The 18,365-nt window shown below is 36.3% G+C and overlaps 2 protein-coding genes and 1 pseudogene across 7 annotated transcripts in view; 1 reads left to right on the plus strand and 2 right to left on the minus strand.

The window, feature by feature from the left end:
• Positions 1–221: 221 nt before the first annotated feature.
• Positions 222–13,684, minus strand: LOC139970543 (neuronal PAS domain-containing protein 4-like). Of its 3 annotated transcripts, XM_071976329.1 has the most exons (9): positions 13,342–13,684; positions 10,395–10,444; positions 9,225–9,314; positions 8,333–8,444; positions 6,797–6,894; positions 4,676–4,857; positions 4,301–4,407; positions 3,765–3,915; positions 222–1,722 (listed from the first exon to the last, which is right to left on the minus strand). In XM_071976329.1, the coding sequence occupies exons 1-9, from the start codon at positions 13,520–13,522 to the stop codon at positions 1,677–1,679; spliced, it is 1,017 nt and encodes a 338-aa protein (XP_071832430.1). In that variant the 5' UTR covers positions 13,523–13,684; the 3' UTR covers positions 222–1,676. The 3 variants fall into 3 exon arrangements, with proteins under 3 accessions (XP_071832430.1, XP_071832431.1, XP_071832432.1); XM_071976330.1 differs by lacking the exon at positions 9,225–9,314; XM_071976331.1 differs by lacking the exon at positions 222–1,722 and having other exon boundaries at positions 3,780–3,915; positions 4,301–4,379.
• On the minus strand, positions 1,455–1,531 carry LOC139972699 (U2 spliceosomal RNA; annotated as a pseudogene).
• Positions 13,685–17,928: 4,244 nt separating the features above from the next.
• LOC139970536 (uncharacterized) overlaps positions 17,929–18,365 on the plus strand; it is a 30,313-nt gene continuing 29,876 nt past the window's right edge. For 2 of the 4 annotated variants that reach the window (XM_071976317.1, XM_071976318.1), the window contains exon 1: positions 17,931–18,069. The gene's annotated coding sequence lies outside the window, so the exon portion shown is untranslated. Of the gene's footprint in view, positions 18,070–18,365 lie in introns of all 4 variants that reach the window. The other 2 variants (XR_011794164.1, XM_071976320.1) reach the window with 2 other exon arrangements.

The following is an 18,365-nucleotide window of genomic DNA, read 5'->3' on the forward strand; positions in this document are numbered from 1 at the left end:
CTTACAACTATTGCTGGTTTGGTACTATTATTCTCTTAAAAACCGGAGCGTTAGGATCCTTTGCAGTTTGTGTAACAAGTATTGTGAGACTAGCATACTGTCTTGGAAAATCAAAACATGTATAAAAATAAATAAATAATAATAATAATCAAATATATAAAAATAAATAAAAACAAAATAATAAGAAAATTTCAATATTTTTTTTTTGGGGGGGGGGGGGGGAAACAATAAAATAAAGGTGTGCGATTAAAAACGCTCCCAAAGAAATAATGAAAACGAATGCTCCCGAAACGGCTCCCGAAAAGCGGGAGACGGCGGCCCCCGAAAACGTGTACGTGCGGTTCCCTGGGAGGGGGGAGGGGGTGAAGTAGCACGACATATACTTCATATACGGTAAAGCTATATTATAGTATCTTGAACAAGTCTTAAGAGATTCGGATATTCAAATATAACATTCTTTTAATGTATCAAAAACTGTGGGCCTATACTAATTTACCTCTCGAATTACGAGCTTCTTCCCTCTTTCATTGCTGAAAACTTTTAAGAATATGATTTAAAATAAGCCTGCTTAAGGTACATCTTAGTTATAGGGAATCTGGGTACGTTACAAAGTGGGATTGCCCGGGTGCGATCATGGTGGCTACATCTAATATGGGATCTGGGTACATAAAATATTGGGATTACCCGGGTGCGATCTGGGTCCCTCTCTACCACTGTGGGGACTAACTCACTCAAACGGAAACTACAGTAATTCGTCATACTATGCATGTGCGTATGAACTTGTTCACCAGAAATCTGCTTGTGTGTTCGTTTTCTTTCTCTTCATAGTGCACTTTTACAAGCCACCGTTTGCCACTTTTACGAGACCGCACTGAGTTCATGATAAATGAGTTGCTAATTCTGTGTTCGTAGATCGCGTCAGTTTGTCAGTCTGTGGCTATATTCGCAAATCTGGACAAGTATAACTAGTTACTTACAAAGACGCCTAAAACTAGCAAACCACCGAACATGATATTGACAAGTCATGACTGATCAATCAGCTGTTGCTTGGTATTTTCTCTCTAAATATGTTATCCCTCCGTTACCCCTTGCTATCCGACAGTTACACCTTGTTACATCTCAATTGATATAGGACATGGTGACATACGTAAAGAACATTGTCGTTTGCAGGTATATTATGGCTCGATCTCATTGGAAAGGTCCCTTTTAAGGTAGGCGGAAACACATGACACAAAGAAGAAATCTTTCTGCCTCTCCTTCCATGAGTTGACGTTGCGTCCCGCCATACACTTCTACTTACTTGACACGTATCATTTCATTTGTGGCAAGAGATACTTTTTAAGAAAAGTCACCCAGGAAAGAACCTGGGGAACGAAAAACCAAACAACCGAACGACGGATCCGCTCTCAACCCCAGTCCCCTTGCATCGAGCCTTCTGTGTCTGTGTGATCATCGTCAGGTGTGTATCACGATTTCCCTCGAAAGGGAACATATACTACACATGATCTTAGCCAAAAGGCCGAGAAGCGATTTGTGGCAATAGATAAAAGGGTGCAAATAGTTGCTCGGTCTCCAACAATTCAAGTCCAGCTCGATGACTTTTGTCATGGTTCAACAATGCAAACAGTCTGCCTTATATTCGTGTAAGGATCGTTCTTGTTCTGTACATCACTACTTCACTGCACGTTACCATAAACTCGGTAATAGTCTGCTTCTTCGTTACTTTAACAGAAACAAAACAGAAATAACTTTGCAACTGCTTACACAGATATTAGTCATGTGAACATATTGCTCGTTTTTGGATGATAACACCAGTGTTTAGTTAATACATTCGATATGTAAGGAAGGGCCGTGGGCACGAAATTGATCACACTAGCCATAGTGAAATTTTGCATCCAATCCACGGAAACCAGCTGGGTTTGGGATTGTTCAATAATGAAATATATTATAATTCTGTATAATGCTCCCGGTGGCCCAGTGGACAATGATACTTTCAACTCAAACATTTCAAATATTATATCTGCAAAATCTACCTCTTTCTCGAAGTTTCCAACGTTTTTTTTATCTCAATGTTCGCCTGTTCTATTCTCTCAATACATCAATTTATTTTATATCGAAATTGATTTCTACTTTGTTCTTCGAAATTTCGACTGCTCATGTGGTAAGTTCGACGCTGTGTGTCGAAATACTGCCCTTCCCACACATTCTTATAACAATAATAACATTTCACAAGCTCTTACATAAAACATCCTCTAAGTTTATACTTCGCCTTCGATCATATCGGTAATTTCATTTCTGACATATGGTGGATCAAAATATTTCTCCGATTCCGTTCCACGGGCCATATATCATAGGGATTTGAAATCCTCGCGAACAGTAGAAAGACACTCTGGAATAATTCTTACGTAAGAATTTCTAACTCAACGATATATGATTCTAAGATTTACAATGCGGGTACGGTTCATGTTACCCTTCGACCTTTTTACTCCGGAGGGTGCCCCACCTATGAAACTTTTCTTGAAAAGTTTAATCTTGCTGCATACCCTTTCACTACATTAAATGGCCTTATTGCTGCAATTCAGCAAACTGGAAATCCAGTTTGCGTACAAATGCTGATTCAAATGATCCTAGCTCTCTTGTAAATAATAAGTCAAATATATGTCAGCTTGTGTACCCAATGTTATTGAAGCATATTTCCACTTATCCAAGGGTTTGTGAAAAATGGAACTTAACTTTTAACTTGACCGATGAGGGATTAGAAGATTATTTTTAGGTGTCCTTTTATAACAGTTTCCGATGCTAAGTTGCAGTACTTCCAATTTAGGTTTTTACATCGCATATTAGGTACAAACAGACTTCTGTTTCTTATGAAGAAATCAGACACATCTCTTTGTACTTTCTGTCACATTGAAGAGGAAACGCTTGATCTTCTCTTTTGGAATTGTAATATCATCTCTAGTTTCCTGTTAGATACTGAACAACTGTTGTTTGGTAGACAATTTCTCTTTACAAAACTAGACTATTTTTTGGGTAAAATTACTCATGTTTATGATCCAATAAACTTTTCATAATTCATTGTAAATATCATATTTTTAGCTGTAAATTAACTAATAGCAACCCCGATTGTAACGATTTTTTTAGTTAGAATGAAATTCATTATGAGGGTTGAAAATTACATTGCGTTAAAAAGGAACAGCTCACGAAATAAACGACTAAGATATAGGGAACTCAGAACATGTTTATCATACTCTATGCCAATGGCTGATAATTAAAATTATACACTGTCCTTTGTTGGCTTCGGTCATTAAATTAATCCCTAGTATGCCTAATGTTATTGTCATACCATTAATCGATTATAATTGATTATTGTTTACAATGTTATGCTTTTATTATATTACGATATAATTATATTAAGATATGACATGATGTCATTACCACCGTACTGTACTATAAATGCAAATCACGTGAATAAATGATGAAAAAAAAGACACTCTGCCAACTTGTGCTACATGTAAGGGATTCATTCACTTGATAATTACGGGAAATCTAATGGTTGTGTGAATACAACATTCAATGTCTGCATACTCTTTAGAGAATTTTTGCTAACTTGGGCGGGGTGGGTGGGGTATGCTCTGTAGCCATTAACAGATGTCAAGCGCAGACGTGTTTTGTCCTTGTATAGCTTATATATAGTGTTAATAAATAAAGTTCATTCTAACCTGGGAAGCATACAATTCATAGTCATAATTTAAGAAGAATCTTACCTTAGGACACGATTACTGAAATGAATGACCGGAGAATATGGATCAACGTCATCTTGATGGATTAGATCTGCATTGGTTTTCACATTTATGACACATCCATCTCTAGTAAGCATGCGCAGTACAGCGGTACATTGACCACCTCCAGATCGCACTATACAGAGGAAGAACATGCAATAATGTTTGTTAAGTGTTATGATGCTATCCTGTATTACGTCTATTTTATTTTCCTTTTTGTTTTGAATTAATCTTAACCGATCTCCAGTTAGGTTTACAGAAGTTTCATGAAAGCCATGTTCATAAAATAATGGGAGTTTCCACGTAATGCGTACTGTGAGATTCGTTATAATTACATGATACAACGACTTAAACATATCAACAGAAGAGTGACGCAGATAGACATATTGAGAAAATCAACGGAAAACAGAACTGACGGGTAATATATAGGTCCTTATTACAGGCAAGAGACATTCCTTGCTCCGGCTGTGACTAATACATGGCGAAATCATCGCCCTAGTTAATTTAACATGAGCACCAACCTCTGCAATGCAAACTCACAGCCTCTTGTAAATCATTGTGATGAACAAATTGATACCAGGAACGATGGAGGAGTTGACTCTGTGTGAAACCGATGAAGAACTTTATACTGCAAAATATGACAGATGACGTCATTACTGGTAAATTGAATTCAACTGAGGATGCAGATTTTAACATCATAAACGAAGAATCAAAAGCATCTCTGTCGGCAAAATAAACATCACATTATAGAGCTCAGGAAACAGTTTTACATCAATGCCAAACACGAGGCCGGGTAATATGCATGACATAACATCATCAAGATGATATACATTGAATAACCTCTCTGGTAATGAACATAGGGTAATCATATGACATTGAGAAAGAAATTCACTAACCTTTCAGAGGCGGCCTTTATCCGTAGATTCAGGTCATGAATTGTTGTAAACCAAATGGTGTCTTGTTTATCAATGTTCTTGGGAATTGATGGTTCCAGTAAGGGGTAACAAAGAGCCAAAAGGACCGTTGTCTGTGAATCTTCTGGCGACAGATGGTAAACTTTACCCTTGACGTATATTGGCTGTAAGTAAATTAATTGTCGTTCACATTGTTGAATAGGTGTATGCCCTTTTATTGTCCTTTTGAAGATTTCTACGGATCAAATGTACGATGGAGGGCAATAATTCAAATGATGAGTCTTATGAGGATCACGTTGCAGAAAGCATAAGGGTGGCTAAAACTGCATTGATTTACACCCCCCCCCCCCCCCATCTCTCTTTACCCATCCCGGACTACCTGCACTCTCTGTTCGTTGGGAGACCATTAATTTCGTTACCGTTGAATGTATGTTAGATGCGTTTAAATCGTCAAGTACATGCCCGTACAAGCTTTTTGGAGGATGGCAATTTGTTGAAGTTATGAACTGCCGGTCTGGGGAGGGGAAGACTTTGATTATCTGTTGGCATTATTAATGGTGCTTAAATGCCAAATGATGAGATCTTTTGCAACTGACAAAGTTTATTTTCAAGAAATTTCATTACTTCAGTAGATCTATAAACATAATGATCAAGCTTTTACAGATCAAATTTTACACATCTCATTATCTCCCCCCATATTATAATCTACATCATGCAGGGTGGGGGGGGGGGGGAGAGGAGTATAGCCTACTCAAGAAATTTCAATACGTCGGTAGACCTATAACCATTTTCTGCTTTCATTAAAAAAAATCAATCTGTAATAGATCAAACGTTACACAGCTCATTTGTTACACAAGAAGCATATTCTAATCTATTGTTAAAAATAACGCCAGATGCTTTAGTCACATGACAGATTAAGAGTAGGACAAAAAATAAGTACGTTGCTAATGAATTCCAAATTCTCCAATATTTAATGATGCATTTGACTATATTTGGTATTCACCTTATGCTTTGAACATCAATTGGACCTTAGAACTGTACCCTAGACCAAATTGTATTACTTCATTGTAAGCTTTTAAGAGTCAATGTAAACAATTTTCGGGGTAAAACCGATGTAAGATGCAACGAACTCATGCAGTCTGCCGTTCACCTAAATATAAAATACTAATAATGTTTCCCATGCACCTTATATCATGTTGGACAAAGAATGGTAAAACTTAACCGAAAGTTAATGAACATTTAACATGAGAGTGGTGTGGAGATTTCAAGTATTTTAAGTTTGATCATTTGGAGGGGGATCATCCGACCACAAGTCTACATTAAAAAGTAAGGCAGGAATTATTTTCTTATTTTTTACTTTTAGCCCAAACAGGTTTGCAATTACAGATTTTTCAGCCAACCAGATTGCTCGTTACGTCAGCACCAATAATGACCATCGCTTGGAAGTTCGAAGACATAAACTAGGCTAAATAAGACACTGTTACCAGGTTTCCTTTCAAACGCCCTAACTTTACTTTTAATGCTTGGATCACATGTTGACCTTACTTATACATACGCTACATTCCATTTGGTTCGTGTAAACGTTATCTAATTTGGTGAGCCGTTCTATCGAAATCGGAATCCGTTTCGTGGGAATGGGTTTGCTTATATCTATTTCACGACGCGAGTTCACCAATTCTGAATGAATGAATATAAGCATATGTACGGAAGCATAAACGTGCCATCAACACTGCACTGTGTACACAGTTATAATACATATGGGCCATCAAAAATGTTTGATGCACCCTGTACGAAACTTTCACTGTGCGATGTTATCGATTAACGCCTTCACAGAAAATTTCAAAAAACATCGATAGTAGATCATACAATCATAACAAACTAGTGTGCTAAATATGTAAACCAATTCCAAAGATACAAAAAGCTTCGGGTAATTTGAACGGGTATGTCTTTGTTGCAACGAATGAATTCAGACATTTTAGTAACCTCGACGTCAAGTTTCCATGGTGATGACGTAACTTTTCCGACCAATCATGAGCGAATATTTACACACAATTGCAAACCTGTTTGTGGAAAAAAAATCGCTTCCGGGCTCTTGTTCCTTACCGTGCTTCGATTTTCTGAGTGTTCGGCCACGCAATCGAGTAATCGTCGCTTGAAGCATTGTGATTTGAGCATACGACACACAAATCGACGCTCATTGGCTGATAAGAAAAAGACAATTACTCATGAATGAGGGCGACTCATATGATTTTGATTTCTTAATGTTCTTACTTACTGTGTTTACTTACATATGATCATAAAGACAAGCCTATCCGTCGATTAAGAAAAATAATTTACATTTGCTTTGAGGCGGCTTGTTATGGCTACCCTAGAAAACATTAATACGCAGGCTACGGTTGATAAATATTCCAAATCCATTTCAACTGCAATGTTGTATTAGTTGTACGTATATCCACCTTACACCGGGTTCACCCAGGTCAGTGTTTCTACTCGTTCAGAAAGAAACATTAAGACAATCATTTGGCCCATCCTCATCCCCCCAAAAGTACCTCTTGAATGGTAGAAGTCAATAGGCAATCCTGCATGTTAAAAGAATAATGCATGAACCAGCCACTTAATTGACAGAATATTACGGCAACAGCTGTCAATTGAGACCTAAGATTGCGATGGCTAACAATTTGAAAGTTTTAGATTGAGAAAAAGTCTAGGTCAAGAAAAGAAACGACATTTCAAATAATTCAAAGGACAAACTTCTCCAAAAATTCCCTGTTTGTTGAGTAATCATCATATAAGACTATTTAATCGCTGAAAATAATTCCATGAAGACATTTTCCAACAGCACATTTTGCTTTTTCTTTCTTCACTTTGATGCAGTCGAGTTTGATTTGCAGCCATGAGTCAAGTGAGATAAACACGAAATTTAAACAAGTACCTGCTGCTGGTACTGTTTTATTACGAGGCACGTGATGTCGCATATAAAAGCCTTAATAGTTCAGTCACGAATTCTCTGACATCTTAATTATTTTATAGATGGAAAGAATTAGTATCCCCTTGTAATTTCGGTCGTTTGTCAGACTGCCAGATGGTTGATTAATTTAAGCAAGAACAGAGAAAAGTATAGTTAAATTTGTAAAAACGTCCTTTGTTTTCTAAACTGCTTTGATCTTTAACATATTGGTATCAACTCTTGTACTTGATTATGTGTCATTGTCTCTCTTCATTGCCTGTATATTTGTACCAGTCGACGTAGTTAGGTTATAGGTGTTACTATCTCCTCTCATTACGATACAAAGCTCCATTCTCTTCTCCCAATATACGTTCCAACTTTAAATATTTACCTATACTGCACACCAAAAGACCATGGACGTCCGTAGGGGAGGGGGGGTCACTTACCACCTACCAATTAAAATTGTTTTTATATTTAACCGGTTAACCATAAATTTGTGACACCATTTGCACTTTCTTCAAGTGCAAGGGAAAGCAAATAAACAATTCAGTGAGGTCGTCAATTATTTTAATGTTTAGGAAGACTGTGGATTGTTGTAGGTTTAGTCACATAAGTTGAGTTAAGTCGAAAAGCAAACCAGCTGGGACCTGATCGTTAGATATAATTTCATATCCCTAATGCATAGTACTCACATTTATAGAAACCGTCATAGTTAGCAGGAATTTGCAGCTGGTTCCATACAAAGTGGAGATCTTCTTCATCCACCAGGTCCTTCAGGAAAGCTCCTTTAGATATAAGTTCTACCTATACGTTGATATATGGTGTTTATAAGATATGTAACGGAGATCACTTTGCAAAATGCATTGTATTACAGTTATGAGTAACTATACAACAAGACATTAGACTTTTCCTGACGTCATAAGGCCTGTAGATCAATCCTCTGTTATGAATTCGAAGATATCTCATATCTTTGTATCACAGTATCAAATGTATCACAACTATTTTCTTTTCTATGTCAAGTTTTCCTTCCCCGTTTCGTCCCCGAAAATTTCTGTGGGGATGGATCTTCGACACCCTGCCCCTTCTTGACCCCATCTGTGGCTAAGCCACTTGATAAGGCCATAGACATACACCCTTTAAAAGTTACGCCTCAAAATACATAGTTACGAAGGTTTTTTTTTTACCCTATCATCGTCCTGTTAGAAAGTTCGATCTTGGTAGGTAAGGTCATTTTTTTTCATATTGTGTACCTCTTTTCATATGATTCAATAATTTTTGCTGACCACGCCTATTCTTTGGATTTGTCAATATCATTCTCAATGAAATAACCTACATATAAATTATAATCAGAGAGCTGATCCTCAGCTCCCTGAACTAATGTACAAAACATATCTACAAGAGGCATTGTGAGGACAAAGTCATTGGTCCAAACGTCTTCTTGTATCGTCGCTGGGAAATTTAGTCAGAAGAACAGATGGGTTTATCATATATTGATGTTAGGATGCTATTGCACACTTCTCATATTGTTCAGTCCATGTTAACGTTATGTTCGTGGTCTTGGATCATGACAAAAGATAAACATACCATTGAATGACCCAGATAATCTGTAATGTTTTCTGAGACATAAAGAAGCTTTTCTGCCGATGAAACCATAATGAGGAATCCTGGAATTACCTGTGATAAAGACGACTCTTATTGACCCACATATAACACTAAATATATATAATAAAACAAGTACAATAATAAATTACTAAAGTTAGGCTAATCATTTTCAACAACAACCGCAGCTTTTTGTGCCGTCATATATGTGAAATGTTGTTATTCTAACATAAAACATCAGCAGTTTGACATAAAACATAGCACACTGTCTCCTTCATGGGTATACGACGACCAGTGTGATCGAGTAGACGATAATCTGCCGCCGAAGCTTTATTGCATGTAAAATGCCGGTGATGACCTCATGATGATATCATATCGCAGAAATGATATAGCGTGTTTAGGCCCAACATAATAGATAGAAAAATTGTAACAATTTCCTTAATCGTGCATCAGTGCACATATACTCGTATAGTAGCAGGGATGTGTTATTTATATAACACATCACTGATAGTAGCAATATCCTCTCCGACACACCCAAGGGTGGATCATCGCTCAGATGAGATTTTACGAGTTCCCGACAACTATTTCCCTCAATTAACATCATGATTTTCCTGGCAAATTACCAATATTTCCCGCAGAACTTTGCTTTGGCCCTACCGGAAAAAATAGGGCGTGCTACAACCCCACCCCTCCATAGTGATGCCCCTTCTGAGCTTTTGAATGTTGTCTTTACACATAAAAAGTACAAAGAGTAATATAGACGATGTTTATTAGGACGTCGGGGTTTTGCCATTAACATTGAAAACAACTAAACGTGCAGACAATTAATTCATTGCTAAACTAAATTAAAATACATAAATTAAAGTAATATTTTTATGAGCCTCATTTTCTCGTTTGGTGCTATTTCGATGTCTTATTTGCAGTTTCACCAGAGAATATTTTATATTATAAACTGATTGCTTTACGCAGGTTGTTTACATTTAGATGAAGATCAAGAAGGATGGGCAACGAAGAAACTGAGCAGCCAGCATTTGTTAATAGGATCATGATAGTTAATTCATGAAGATGGTTCAGCTATATAGTCATCTATTTCGTTGCATTATAGAATATTGTTAACACTTCATTCATACTACTGTTTCACGAAATTAAACAAACCTGATGAAATCCAAATGATGTTTGACCGTAAACAGGGTCTTCGTAACTCACTGTAAAGAAAGTCAAAATAATGACCCTAAAAATGTGTTTTATTATACAGGAGGCATGGTAAGAGAAAGTAATATCTTCTCTAACTATTGGTATCTTGACTGATCAAAAGTAAGCTTACACAGGAATTTTCATATATATTTGGCTGAATTGGACATCATTAAACTCACAGAGGACTGTGTAAGGAAATATATGCAAAGAATTAGAAAGAGTAAACAATACAATTTTGCAATTTTGAGGAGGGCACGAATGCATTGCGTCCTCACAATTTGGTATGTTAGATTCTTAATGGAGGGTCACCAATGAACTGTTCTTCTGACATTTGCTATTAATAACCTGCATCCCCAAGAGCACAATTAAAACAATGTTTAACAATCAAATCACCATTTTTTCTTTCATATTTCTCATAATCCGTTAATTTTTCGACTTCAAGTTAAAATCAATATTTCAAGACAAAAAGGCAAAATTTGGAGATGAAACATATCAAAATAATTTCAACACAAACATTATAAATACAATAAAACACATCGAAATTCGATATCGAAAAGTCAAAATTTCGATATCGAAAAGCCAACATTTCAACATGCAAAGTCACAATTTCAACGAAACGTCGAACGTTTGACAGCTTTTAGAGAAATGGGGCCAATTTCAATATTATTATTTTTTCTCAAATATTTCAAGATAAAATTTCCAAACTGTAAATAAAACAGGGTGAAAAGTTTGAGATGAATAGTCGAAATTTTATACAAAAATAAAATCATATATGTTCGAGATTATATTCAAAATTTAGACATGGTCTAAAATTAAAAAAAAAAAATTGTGGATATAAATTCTTTGCAAGTTTAGAAAATAGCCGAAGTTTTGAGATTAGAAATCGAAATTTCGATAAAGGGAGAAATTATGACGAAGAGAAGCAAACGTTGGAGGTAAAGAATCGAAATGTTGGAAATAAATACAAAACTTTCAAAATTTTAGCTTTCTGTATCGAAATTTCAAGAAAAAGAGCAAACATAAGTATATAATGACGAAAAATGGAATAATATAGTCGACATTTTGAGGGGAAATAGTCCAAATTTTGATTGATAATTTCAGTATAAGAAGTCGGGATTTCAAGACAAATAAGGTAGAACTTTTGACAATAGTCCAAATTTCGGGAGCGAAAAGCTTAACTTTCAAATCGGGCCATCGGAAGTAGAGAGAAGATCCCCAACCTCAACGGTTTTCTGCCCTGCCCCACATTTTGTTAATAGCATCCGCCTTCGTCACATGATTGCATGCCCGAACCCCTCCCTACACACACACACACACATTGAGAAGCAAATCGACGCTCATGCAATTGTGGAATATATCGATCAATGCGCTGAAGTTCTAGGCACAACATATATATTTAGGTATACCCTGCGGTTTTACATGTTTCGGTTACGTTTTGGAGTCTTCAATCTAAGGGTGGTAGCAGTACAGATCGACATCTGTCACTTTTGAGAGGAAGCTGTTTGTGAAGGCTTTGCTGTGGACTTTTTCTACAGATAAATACGTTTGGTGATTCGACCGCCATAACAACTGTAGCCGATCATTTCCTGTTGCCTGTTCACACAAGTGAACGGTATAACACAAACATATGTACCTACAACCTTGTAAATAGTGTTAAGGGATTCCATGACTTATAATCGTTAACTATTTTATTGAAATCATTCTACTTCTTTAAACATGTGAACATAAATCAAATCATAAATGTAATTGTGCTTAGCATAATTTGCGATGCGAGCAGTGCGTACATTCTAATATTTTGATTTTTGATATCATAACGGTGCCAATATCTCTGTTTCTGAAAAAAAGTTTTTCTACCTCTGCAAGTTTTTTCTTTGAAAAACTAAATGACAGAGTACACGATTATCTTACAAACTGCACGAAAACAAACACGATGCGCACAAATTGTATAGTGAACTAATTTTCTTCAATTTTGGATTCTCTCAAAATCCAGAAAATGATAAAGTCGATATCCTGTATAAGAATATAGTTAACATTTACAGAAATTTCCGTAAAAACTTATTTTTATGTTCTTTTGTAAACATATTATATGCTTCTTCTTGGTAGAATTTAAGGCAACATCTTAAAGTTTCAGAAAATGAGTAATAATTTTGCATAGTAAATAATGACAAACATGCACAGCAAATCAAAGTATAATGGGACTTTTCTACAGCCTAACATTCCAATCTTCACGAAAAAAGTTCCATACGTTATTGTGTCCATCCGTTGTAACGACAAATCACCCACGAAATGAGCAATGCTTCATTCAAAGTTATCAAAGCACACAACATTGTTGCTGATCTTTGTTGTTATTGTCGTTATGTTGTTATTTTTAACACATTGAACATATGTATTTTTCTGGAGGCACAGAATCATTAACTAGCAATTTCACTTCATACCTGAAAATAATATAGTTCAAAACATCCCTCCTTAATTCCTTAATTGACATTATAAAGAAATTCACAATGCATTAATATAAGCCATAACATCTCCAATGTACATAAACAATCAAATGAAAAATAATTGCTATAAAGCCATATTACTGCCTAAATTTCTAAAAGCTACATATGCCTATATATCGAATTGCATTTAGTAGTAGTATACGTCGATTAAAGACTGACATGAATAAAGTTCCGTCCTTTGAAGGTGTGTTCCTGTTTTCTACTATAAATGTGACTAAGGTCGGCCACTAAGGTCTACAACGGTACCACCACTACCCAAAGGTGGAAAAACGTATTCAAATATACGATCAGTAACTGCAACCCAATATTTGTTAAATTTGATTTATCAGTAATAAAGGAATATATTTGATGGTTAGAACCACGGTTCCATGAAATTCATTTGAAATTTGGAGTATATTTAGAGGACTTACCTTTATTAAAGTAGTTTCCTTTCCTTATGTATGCACATGCGGCTGACATGACCTGAATGTATGATAGGTGTCCCTTTGTTGACTTCGTGAGAGGAAGCAGTTCTCTTAATTCGTCTATCTCTTTGTTAATAAGATCTCTACGCTCCTTGGAAGCTCGGCTGGTTGATCGACTGCTGTACATGTTAAAATAATACGCTTCTTCAAAGTAACACAAAATAGCTCACATCATGTGGTACAAAATGCCTACTAAACATTTGGGTTATTTTACTACAAAGGACAAGGAACTAAGTCCAACAAATGACAGATATTTACACCTTGTAACCTTGTATTTAAGCTAATAATGGATATGCCTGCATGTGAAGAGACTCAGTTAACTTGAGTTCGCTGTATTTGTACCAACCATTCTGTAAATAGAAGAAACATAAATATTATGATTTATGTGTACCCCAGCTCAAGTGTTTGATCGTGCACTTAAGTTGGCTCCCTCTAATAGAGTCGTATGCGCACATGCTCATTGATGCAGATTTTTAATTGGTTAAGCACATTGAGCACGCGCACACCAAAATATCAGAAGGAAGTAAAATTATAAAGTAATCTTTCTTGTCTGGGCATTAACTTACGTTATGAATCAAACAACTAAGAGGAAAAAATAATATTCAATGAAACTTAACTACATATTACGCTTAAAGGATGGTCCAGTTCTTGCTAGTTAACCTGATGCATGTTCGCTTTGCAAATGTAATAAAAAACTGTCATTGTGTTCTAGTCCGACTTTCGCTTCATTCGACATGGACCTTTCATTCTGTGGGAGGGGGGGGGCGTAGGGGTTCAATTCTTTTTGGCTGAATGCAAACATCCCCAGACTGTACAATGTCCCCCCGATTGATAATCGGAGGTGGGGTGGCTTGAAACCGACTCTCATGTATGGATAAGGTCTGGGAAAAATCCCCAACAAAATGATCAGAAGTCATATGAATAGCCCTAAACGCAAGGTTTGTTTATAAATATATTCTGTGAGGTTGAAAAAGAGGCGTGTGGGGGGGGGGGGGGCGTAGTGGTCCAATTCTTCTCGGCTGAATGCAGACATCCCCAGACTGAACAATGTCCCCCAGATTGATGATCGGAGGTGGGGGTGGCCTTCGCCACCCTTGTGCACGCCACTGAGAAGCAAGAAATATGTAACTAGAAATGGGCTTTTTGCACTTCCCATTGGGAATAGGTTAAACAGTAGCATAGGTTCCACAGAATGCAAGGTATATGTCACAGTAATTGGTGGGGCAAGCGGAATAGGGAACGAAGAAGTCGCCTGAAAAATAAATTTTACACTAAAGACGTTCCCAAACGCACACCTGTAATCTTGTGTGCATGCGTTAAAAGGATATTCCGATGTCAGTCAATGTCACACTTATATGGATAAGAAACTTATTCCACGCTGTTAGTTGAACCCCATTTCGCTATTTTGTTCCTAGTAAATCAAGATATGGTTGATTGAATTAAACCTATATTAGCTGACTAAACCCTCGATACTTCCCTGGCGTAGAACACTTGTAACTGGTCTATGACGGTAAAAATTCTCAAAGCTTTATTTTCCTATTTTACTGTAATCTTCGAATTTGATTTATCCTTGAAACCGCCGCCAATTGGAATGCTTGCGTATCTGTCAAGTTTCTCTGTATTTAAAATATCACTAATATGCAGCTTTTCGTACAAGTATTATTTCCTGTGTGAATAAGTGAGTTAATTATTTTAAAGCAAACCAAAACGTTTTCAGCTGAATTGCCATAATGGCATTTTTCACTTTGCTTCTGCCAGATGCAAAAAAAAAGAAAAAAGAAAATACTACCAAATTTAAAATATTCATCTCTTCGTCATACAAAATGATATATAAATATGTAGTTTTTGATATACATATTCATGGAGAATTGTTTCATAATGTTATTAAGCAATCGCTTACAGCCACAGGAATATCCCTTGAAACTATAAATGCGTCTATAAATATAGACTTTCAGATCTATAATACGCAATTAAACTTGCTTAAACACAAGCCAATCCAATTATCATCTTTAGCTTTATGATATGATAATTGTGATGTAGATCTCCCTAAAATATTTAAAGAAAGTCTTTTTCTGTTATAGGGGTATTTCCGGGTTAATAAATGTTCTTAGCTTTTTGGTTGCTGAGTTCTTCATCAAAAATATCACTACACATAAACAAATGGTGATGGTTGCCATGGGGTTCTGCAGTCACCGATCATTATTTTGGACATAAGTTTTGTATTATAAAACTTTCACTTTTACGGTAAAACTACTGTGATCGAACATTGTCTCTTCCCAAAGAATGTAATGGAGCCGAGAAGAGACAACATTAGACTCAATTTGAGAAGTTGAAAGGATCAGTCAGTACATTCAAACTGAATTAGATCGATATGCTTGAAGTCTCACGGAAATCTTTGGATATCTGACAACATACCCCCGCTTGAACTGATATCACGTTCTTCTCTGGGGTGAAATGTAATTAAGTACGCTGATGATACAGCTATATCCCGTAACATTTCAAAGCGGACACACCTTGAAAATCAAAATGACTATACATCATGTATTGATAATATGGTCAATTTGTGTGAGCAGAAGAACCTCTCACTTAATCCTAAGAAATCTAAAGAAATCATTTTTGAGAACATTAACATTAAACATCAAGGTCTCATTCAGACCAGGGATCAGAAAACTCATGTTCAAGGCTCCATTGTTGAGCGGGTATCTCATACTATACTTAGGAGTTGATATTGACGCCAAGTTAACCTTAACTAATCATATATCTAAGATGATGTCTAAGGTGTATTATGTTGTATCAACGTTGGCATACATTACTCCTTATTTTCATTCTAATGTAAGAGATAAGGTTTCAACTCATCAATTCTGCCAGTCATTGTGTATGCAGTTCCTGTCTAGTATCACCTTCTACTTGAACAGGACAAAAAAAAAGAATCAGAAATTTCTTGAAATACTGCTCAAATATATTTAATCTCGACTATGAAAGCCTGGTTGGTAAAGTAAACACGTGCTGCTAAAAATGAATTCATAAGACTAGCTAAAAATATACATAGTTCTAAAGATCACCCACTTCACTCCGAGTTGATCTTTCTGTGCAATAGAACCAACAAGTACAATCTACGAAATCCTACTATCTTGCCAACTTTCAGAATTATGCTTTCTAAGAACTCATTTATCTATAGAGCAGCCATTTATATTCAAAATGGGTTCTTGGAATCTCTGTTATAATCCATTAAATCTTTCAAACTTCTAATCCTCCATCTTATTTCTTATTTGTTCATGCTTTCATGATTGTACATTTTTACGTCTTTTATGTATCATTATTATGTGTCCTATTTATAAATTTTGTAATTTATACTGGAATAAAGAAATTGAAATTGAACAAATCAACTTGTGTTGCCACTGGAAGTTTTGTCAGACTGAGACTGAATTCAGATTGTGTTCGATAAAATTCGTTCCTTCGATCGCGTGTATAACGTTATCCCCCTAAACTGACAACTTTTGGCTTCAGACGTGAACAAATATTTCAGCTATTACTATATGAGTACTATAGCAAATACAAAACATTATCATAACATTTTTAAAAGAGCCTCTAAAATATGTTTTTATAACGTTAAATGTGGTGTTATAAAAACGTTGGCATAACGTTTTTATGAGATATTAATGTTATATTAATGTTTTAACGAAAAAATGTTTTGAAATAATAGCCTGAAAACGTTTTCGTGACATATTTATTACACCACAAATAACGTTATCAAACAAAAGACGAAACGTTTTAATAACGTTTAAAAAACGTTTTTGTGTTTGCTGGGCGCGAAATTCTTGCAGCCTACATCAGGAGCTTCAATGAGATCCCTGAGGGTTCACTGATCCCTGAGCGAAGATGCCCTAACTATCATAATAAACTTTATCTGCAAAAAGACCACAAAGCATTAGCCACTTTTCGACTCAATATGAAAAGTAGTTACAATCATTTGCGCTCAGGTCTACCTGGAGTTTATCATTCAATTATTGGGCAAAAGGTTATGAGGTATATTTATTATGGCAATGGTAGGTGACCTAGGATAATTTCCAAAACAGTAGGATTAAATGCTCCCACCGTCATACTGCTATCCAGACAATTAATGTCAACCCAGTGTCAAGTATACTATCATTCCACATCCTGGCTACAAAAATCGTGGCGGCTTGAACGCCCCTCCCCCTTATTAGTGGAGGCTAATGTATCACCTCCCCCAAATAAAATGAAGGCTAATGTACAGACTCCTAATAAAATTCACGAAAGATCAAAGTAGTGGTATTTATCTGGTCAGTCGACAAGGATTTACACTTTGAATTCTGCCCATCCATTGCAACTCACCTGTGCTTTCCTAAGTAAATTCTCAGTAGAGGCTTTATCAAAGTCCAACTTTGGTGTATCAAGTTGCCTTTATTGTTTGTTAGGTGTGTGTTGCGGTGAACATCTGTCATCCGAACGAATTCGTGATACACTCGTTGATAAATCACTTGTTTAACTGCAGCATCATGCATGGTAGTGTTATAAATATGTTTTTTTTTGTATGTGCGGCAACTGTTAGCTTGGTCTGTAGTATGGGACAGGTTTGAGTGGATGTATGGGAGAATGTAGGCCTACCATCGTACTGATTGACTGATCACTGAAGCAGCCACAGCAAGTCTTTCCGTAAGTTATGGTATAAGCCCGTGTAAAATAAAGGCCAATTATTCATCTCAAGTGTTTTTTCCCCTCGGTATTAGTCTCTTGCCATAATTATCACCCAGACAAAATAGTTACTAGTGTCAACAAAGTGAACAACTCCGTGCAACTATTTGCGGCGATCAACTTGGACGACGTAGGGCCTACCTGATTAGAAGCAGCAGGTCTATGACATAGTGTACTTATCTAATGGACTGTGGAAGACCTCGGTAAGCCAGTTTGAGATACCTGGATCTCCATCACGTCGACTTCCTCCTGACTTC

Source organism: Apostichopus japonicus, chromosome 8 (assembly GCF_037975245.1).
Source record: "Apostichopus japonicus isolate 1M-3 chromosome 8, ASM3797524v1, whole genome shotgun sequence".
NCBI lineage: Eukaryota > Metazoa > Echinodermata > Holothuroidea > Aspidochirotida > Stichopodidae > Apostichopus > Apostichopus japonicus.

Bases quoted from the DNA above. Each gene is read 5' to 3' on its own strand.
- LOC139970543 (XM_071976329.1), bottom strand. From the start codon at position 13,522: ATGTACAGCAGTCGATCAACCAGCCGAGCTTCCAAGGAGCGTAGAGAT. The intron at 9,315-10,394 runs GTTTGTTTAATT...TCTTTATCACAG, and splicing joins CATCATTTGGATTTCATCAG to GTAATTCCAGGATTCCTCAT. The intron at 4,408-4,675 runs GTTAGTGAATTT...CATATTTTGCAG, and splicing joins ATAAAGGCCGCCTCTGAAAG to TATAAAGTTCTTCATCGGTT.